At 35.9% G+C, this 7,782-nt stretch overlaps 1 protein-coding gene across 1 annotated transcript; it reads left to right on the top strand.

Annotated features, from left to right (window-relative positions):
* The first annotated feature begins 1,990 nt into the window (after positions 1-1,990).
* LOC131168198 (probable galactinol--sucrose galactosyltransferase 1) lies at positions 1,991-7,580 on the top strand. The gene is made up of 13 exons (XM_058127485.1): positions 1,991-2,665; positions 2,966-3,201; positions 3,324-3,414; positions 3,711-3,759; positions 4,327-4,418; positions 4,705-4,812; positions 4,929-5,063; positions 5,153-5,563; positions 5,798-5,939; positions 6,053-6,120; positions 6,206-6,340; positions 6,464-6,681; positions 6,830-7,580. Exons 1-13 carry the CDS (start codon positions 2,475-2,477, stop codon positions 7,204-7,206), a joined length of 2,253 nt encoding a protein of 750 aa, XP_057983468.1. The 5' UTR covers positions 1,991-2,474; the 3' UTR covers positions 7,207-7,580.
* The last annotated feature ends 202 nt before the right edge of the window (positions 7,581-7,782 follow it).

The following is a 7,782-nucleotide window of genomic DNA, read 5'->3' on the forward strand; positions in this document are numbered from 1 at the left end:
GAACACAATTTTGATTTTATACGTAACTAATATTTAGTTTCTCTCAATTTATATTCATATAAAAATAAATTCCATTTTTAGTGGAATTTAATTTAAAATAAAAATATAACAAAAAAAGAGTTTTCTTCTTATTTTTCTTTTATTTTCGTTTTGTAAGTAAATCTTGTTGGACTTTTGTGGAGTCTATTTGTGTTAAATTAGGATGATGACCCGACTTCTTTTTAAGGAAAGATTTCTATCTTAAGGCTTAGTCCATGAAGCGAAGGCTTGGACTATCCCATGCCCCTGGGAAAATTTCTGAGTCTGTTTTTATAACTCATTTGGAACCTTGTACGCATCATATAAAATGATTATTTTTTTGATGATTAGGGTTAAGCAGTTGCACTTCGTGAAAAAGTGAGAGGAAAAGCATTGTACTGTCACATTCTCTTTATTTTCTTCCTGATAATAATGAAATCCTTTCAATTCCATGAATTAATTTTTTTTCAACGTATATTCTTTCTTTATTTTATTTCTTACATGTTTGGAGAATTTGTTTCTAATTCTCAACAAATCTTTGATTCGAGAACCAAAAGAGTATCATACCATTGTTTGCCATATCCAAACTCCAACGCGGCAAGCTGCTTTGGCAATCAAGAATTGCTGAGTCAGTGCAAAGTAGGATCTGAGCTGTCGGTGAGCGAAAGCTAACGTGGCGACACGCAATTGTCTTCCTCAAGTTTCCCAACGCGGTCGCAGTTGCCTTGTCTGTCATTCTCCAAATTTTCAGTAACTCGTTGCCACGTCATCTCCCATCTGCCACTCTAGATATCTAAAAAAAAATGCCAAACTAATGAAAAATCACGAGGCACGTGTCTGAGCTGTATTGGTCTTAAATAATCCCAAAAGTTTTCATACAAACAATGGTGCATCTGCAGTTTCGATTTCCAAGGCTGTCTGGACACGTCATCATCTCCACATGTATACAAAAAAAAACTATATTTTTCTTTTTTGGGTTAAAAGTTAAAGCCTTTCATAAAAGAATAATAATATACTATATTTTAAACAGATTTTTTATTTTAAAATGGGTATAAAATTCAATTTTTGCTTGTCATGATGACACGTCAACATAATCACGATGACCTTGACGAAAATTTATAAAGTTTTACGGCCTGAATTGTATAAAAGTTTGAATTTAAATTTATATAAAATAAAATATAATGTAAAGGTTAAATTCTTAAATATTAAATTTACATTTCTAAATATAATTTTAAAATAAGTTATATATTGAATATTCTGATTTATGTTATGTTACTGCCATAAAATATAACTTTAAAATCCATTTTTCAAAAAGATATTAAGCAAAAATATTTAGCTACACTAATTTTTAAATAAACAATTATAATTCTTACATTGTAAATGGTTATAGGATAAATTGACTGAAAATCATAAAATTAATAATTATTAATACTTGAAACAACGAAAAATTATTGTGTTAAATCCTTTTGATCTAATATAAAAATTAATAAGTTTTATGATCTTTGGATTTGAATTAATATAAACTTAAGTAAAATTTAGTTTATTTAATTGTCCAAAATTTAAATATGAAAATTTTATTTTTAAATGTAATTTTTAAAATAATTTTAAAAAAAAACCATATATATATATTCATATATGTATGTATATTTGTATGTATGTGCATAATAATAAGTTTTTTACGATCTTATAAAATCCAATATGAATTTCTAATATAAAATTATAATAGTGATGAGTTTGAAGTATTTTATCAGCATTAAAATATGGATCAAATTTAAAAAGTCAACACTTATGAATTATCAAAAACTATTAATTATTTGGGTTGTCATGTATTTATCTTTGAATTATAAAAATAATAATAATATGGGGAAATTAAAAGATAATAAAATTTTAAAACAAATATATGGGAAATTTTGTGGAATGGAAGATATTTACACGCAAGGGGTATAAAGGTATTTTCGGGGACGAAAATATCAAGTTTAGATGGGAGAGGGGGAGGACATGTGGGACGATGAGCAGCCGTTCATTTGGGAGAGGACGTTGTTGAAAGCGTCTGCCACTTCATGTGCACAGGCAGGCGTGGATAATTGGGCCGCCACTCTGCTTGTCCTCTAATGAATCCGAAAGCTCCTTTACTTTTAAAACTTTTCTCCTCGCGTTTGAAAAGCGCAAGATGTTCAGAGTTTCATACGTAAGATTTGTACTGTGCCCATGCCCTCCCATGGATTTCCCCTCCCCAAAACCCGAATTTCGGCTTACCCAATTTGACCGCGAATCAGAAAACTCCCGCTTCGGTTAACTCTCCCATTATAAATACCCGACTTTCCTTATCATGATCTCCGCATTCAATTCCACTTGTTTTACTCTCTGGGATTTTAGATTGATTGTGGGGCTTTTGTTCTTTAATAAATTTTTTCTCCGGGGATCTTGGGATCGAATTTGGTAGAAGAACAGTTAAAATGACGGTGGGAGCTGGCATATCGGTGGCCGACGGGAGGCTCTTGGTGTTGGGCAGCTGCATTCTCACCGATGTTCACGACAACATTGTAGTGACTCCGGCCGCCGGCGGCGATTTAGTCCACGGAGCTTTCGTCGGCGTCCGGTCTGACCGCGTCGGAAGCCGCCGGGTCTTCCCTGTCGGAAAGCTTCAGTATGTTCTTCTTTTTACGAAGTAGTTCAATTAGACTTGCTTACTCTGAATTTTATTGAACCGCGCTTTTAACTCTTTGAGTTTTTAATTAACGTTCCTAAAAAGGGAATGATAATTAAATTTTCGAGGAGCTAAATATATATAATCTAACAAAATTTCAGTGACTTGGGGAGATTTAGATTGGTTTCCTTAAGCTTCATAAATTAATTTTTGTGGCTTTTTGGTCATCTGCAATGTGGGTAGGGGCTATCTCATGGATTAAGCTCTTACATGCTGTGAAATCTGCTGTTGGATTTGCAGAGGATTGCGTTTTATGTGTGTGTTCCGGTTCAAGCTGTGGTGGATGACACAGAGGATGGGCAGCTGTGGGAAAGACATTCCCTTCGAGACCCAGTTTTTGATAGTTGAAGCACAGGACGGTTCTCATTTTGGCCAATCTTCACAATATGTTGTTTTCTTACCAATTTTGGAAGGAGACTTCAGAGCTGTTCTTCAAGGGAATGCACACAATGAGATGGAGATCTGTTTGGAAAGTGGTACAAAGAAAATTGCCATTTGTGTTTGTGTTCCATAATTTTTTTAATTTCCTTGTTTAGATAATTTTCTTTTTGGGTCCTGTTTGTATTTTCAATTGAGTAAATATGCTTGTGCCTTGCAGGAGATCCTGCGGTGGATGGATTTGAGGGTAGTCATTTGGTTTTCGTTGCAGCTGGATGTGACCCATTTGATGTCATCACAAACGCTGTGAAGTAAGTTTAATTGGTTCATTCATTGCTCACTGCTCATCTTTGTTTACAATCTTGTACTTCAAGGGTTTTATTTTCCCTTTCTGGGAATAGATAAGCAAAATCAGGACTAGCAAGATCTTTTGTTTTCTTCTCTTAAACCTGATTTCATATGCTATAAAGACTCTGGCTCTCTGTATCATTTGTTTGTGCAAACTAGACATGCTTAAAAAATATATATTACTACATGTTTCTACCATGACTCTTGAGAATTTACACTTACCTATGCTGAAACCCTTTTTGTACTTCAATTTATCCAGGAGTGTGGAGAAACATTTGCAGACATTCTGCCATCGCGAGAGAAAGAAGGTGTACCTTCTATCTATTCCTTAGCAGCATCCTTCTTGTGCTGCAGGGTTCATCTCAAAATGAGTGTATGCTTGTTAAAACTTGATATACATTGTTGGCCCACAACTTAGTAGCTTAAACTTTTAGGTAAAGTGGTAATCTAACATGGTATTAGAGCTAAGTTACTAGGAGGTCCTGAGTTCTAGTCTTATCGCCCGCCTTTATTATGTGATGTTATTTATCATTTGTTTGTCTCTCCACTTTTAAGTTGTGTTAAAACTTGATATACATGGTTGGCCCATAACCTAATAGTTTAAGCTTTTTAGGTAAAGTGGTAATTTAACATGGTATCAGAGTTCTAATTACCAAAAGGTCCTGGGTTCAAGTCTTGTCGCCCACATTTATTCTGTAGTGTTATTTATTATTTGTTTATCTCTCCACGTGCTGTCGAGCTGCACGTGCGGGGGTGTGTTAAAGTTTGATATACATTGTTGGTCCACAACCTAGTATAGCTTAAGTTTTTAGGTAAAGGGGTGATCTAACAATGCTGATAGTCATTATTCTTCCGTCTTGTGGTTTGTGGTTTAGATGCCGGACTTTTTAAACTGGTTTGGCTGGTGTACGTGGGATGCTTTCTATACAGATGTCACTGCAGAGGGGGTGAGGCGAGGATTAGAGAGGTATAACTCATCCCATCTTTGATATTTTCTTGCTTTGATTTTGAACTTGAAAAAAGTTTGTAGGATTGGATAGGAAATTATGAAAGAATCCATTTCTTTTCGTGTTTCATTAATTGGGGAAAATGAGAAAGAAAACATAATAACAAGCAAATCAGTAAGTAAATTGGAACTAACTTTTCTTTTTCATTTTCTCTCACAAAATCCTTAATCCAAAGATTCCAAACAAAGCCTTTATGGTTAGTACAGGTTCTATGACAAGTAAGGTAATAACAAATGAATTTTGCAGTTTGGAGAAGGGCGGGATTTCCCCAAAATTTGTCATCATTGATGATGGATGGCAATCAGTCAGCATGGATGCTAATGGTATCGAATCCAAAGCAGATAATGCAGCCAAGTAAGATTTGAACTGAATGCATCTCCTGTTTATTTATCAATCTTCCCCCCCAACCCTCTTTTTGTTTGCACCGGCTTTTAGTTTCTGCTCTTTAATTTCGTTCTCCCCATTTTCAGCTTTGCAAACAGGTTAACACACATAAAGGAGAACCACAAATTTCAGAAAGATGGTAAAGAAGGTCTCAGAGTTCAGGATCCCACCATGGGACTTAGCCACATTGTTACTGAAATCAAAGAAAAACATGCTTTGAAGTATGATTTCCTTATCTTCAAATTACATGGTGCTATGTTTTCAACAGACATTTATACGACGGTTTGCTGTTTTTTAAATTGTTCTCCAGGTACGTTTATGTGTGGCATGCAATAACAGGGTACTGGGGTGGTGTTCGACCTGGTGTTACAGAAATGGAACACTATGAATCCAAAATGGCTTACCCCATTTCCTCACCTGGCGTCCAGCTGAACGAGTCTTGTGATTGTTTGAACAGAATTACAACAAATGGGCTTGGCCTTGTGCATCCTGAGAAAGTTTTTAACTTCTATAATGAACTTCATTCCTATCTAGCATCTGCCGGGATCAATGGTGTCAAAGTTGATGTTCAGAACATCCTTGAAACTCTTGGGGCAGGCCATGGTGGAAGAGTGAAACTTGCTAGAAAATACCATCAGGCCTTGGAAGCTTCCATTTTGAGAAACTTCCCTGATAATGGAATTATTTCCTGCATGAGTCATAACACAGATGGTTTGTATAGGTACATATAACATTTAGATTATACATGTTTCGATTATTAGCACATTTCATTTAACTTACTACGTGCTTGGTACAAAGATGGAATGGAATTGAATTTTGTAACTTGATTTTGTCATACTCTCCATTCAAATTTTCATTCCATTCCATTCCCATTCCCATTCCATCTGCGAACCAAACATGATGTGTCTTTTAATACACTGAATTGGTATGACATGAACAAAACTTTAATGCACAGTGCGAAGAGGACAGCAGTTATAAGAGCATCAGATGATTTCTGGCCAAGAGATCCCGCATCACACACAATTCACATTGCATCAGTTGCTTACAACACCGTTTTTCTCGGGGAATTCATGCAGCCAGATTGGGATATGTTCCATGTAAGATCGATGCAACAGTGAGCTTCATTTTGCTGCTCCATTTGTCAAATTTTGAAACATGATCCTTAAAAATAATGATTAATCTTATAATATTTTATCTTGTGATATGGTAGAGCCTGCACCCTATGGCGGAATATCACGGAGCAGCTCGTGCCGTTGGAGGATGTGCCATTTATGTCAGGTAATCAATTTATTCACCCAAAAATTTTAGCTCATCAATGATTATAGCCACTCTTTGCCCTCTAACCTTATCCTATGTGACACAGTGACAAGCCTGGACATCATGACTTTGACCTCCTGAAGAAGCTTGTGCTTCCTGATGGCTCTATACTAAGAGCCAAACTTCCTGGTAGACCAACGAGGGACTGTTTGTTCTCTGATCCTGCCAGAGATGGGAAAAGGTAAAAATATACAAATAAAACAATTTAATAGTTATGGATGAAATTTGTTTATATATTTATAGTTTTGCTCCCTTCAAGTAGTTGTTTTTCTACTTCAGTAATGCAATGTTGATCCTGTTACAGTCTTCTGAAGATATGGAATCTAAATGATTTCACTGGAGTCATGGGGGTTTTCAACTGCCAAGGAGCTGGGTGGTGCCAGGTTGGAAAGAAGAACCTTATCCACGATGAACAACCTGGCACTATTACCGGGGTTATCCGAGCCAAAGATGTTGATTATTTGCCCAGAGTTGCTGGTGACAAATGGACTGGGGATACCGTAATATATTCCCATCTTGGTGGTATGTTAATTGATTGCGTTCTCTTATCAATACAATCAAATGTGCACTGAATTGAGAAAACTATAAACCCATTTGCAAAATCTGCTTGAAACCAAATTCGGTCCGTATGTTGATTGACTTAATAAAGTTCTTGTAATATCCACTGCAGGAGAGGTGGTGTATCTTCCCAAGGATAGCTCTATGCCTATAACATTGAAGGCCAAAGAGTATGAAGTTTTTACTGTGGTTCCTGTTAAGGAACTGTCTAATGGCACTTCCTTTGCTCCCATTGGTCTCACCAAAATGTTCAACTCCGGAGGATCCATCAAGGAGTTAAACTATGAGGCCGATGGAATTGGGATAGTTGGAATGAAAGTTCACGGGTGTGGAATATTTGGGGCATTTTCGTTCGCTCGGCCTAAAAGGGTAACTGTTGATTCAGAGGAAATAGATTTTAGATATGAAGAAGGATCTCGATTAGTTACTGTTGTTCTGAGAGTTCCAGAGCAGGAGTTGTTCCTGTGGACAATAGTTATGGAGCTATGAATACTGAAAAAGATTTTACATATGAAGAAGGATCCTGATTAGTTACCCTTGTTCAAAGGGTCCCAGAGCAAGAGTTGTACCTGTGGACAAAAATGGTTATGGAGCTATTAGGACTGAAATAGATTTTACATATGGAGGATCCAGATTTGTTACCCTTGTTCTGAGGGGTTCCAAAGCAAGAGCTGTTCCTGCGGACAAAAATAGTTATGGTGCTATGAAGACAACCCATGTCTTTGGTTATCTTTGAAGACAACCCAAGGTGTTGTTTAATTGTGGGAAACTATTTTTGTTTTCCCATTTTAATTTTTTAAGGAATAAAAAATTGTTGCCCCATCTTTGGGGTTTTATAAAATGAGAAGAAGCCTTTGATTCCACTACGCCCTGTAGGTTATATGAATCATTTTTTGTTAATTTATGTATTCGTTTAACTTAAGAGTTACATCTTTCACTCCTCACTCTAAGTTAATTCTTAGTTTACTTCTACCTTTTCTATATCACTAATAAATTAATAATAATTAGTTCATTCCTTCTCAATATTACACTATTTGGCTTGCATTTAAATGTTCAAATTATCTA

The sequence above is a fragment of the Malania oleifera genome, chromosome 1 (genome assembly GCF_029873635.1).
Source record: "Malania oleifera isolate guangnan ecotype guangnan chromosome 1, ASM2987363v1, whole genome shotgun sequence".
Lineage (NCBI taxonomy): Eukaryota > Viridiplantae > Streptophyta > Magnoliopsida > Santalales > Ximeniaceae > Malania > Malania oleifera.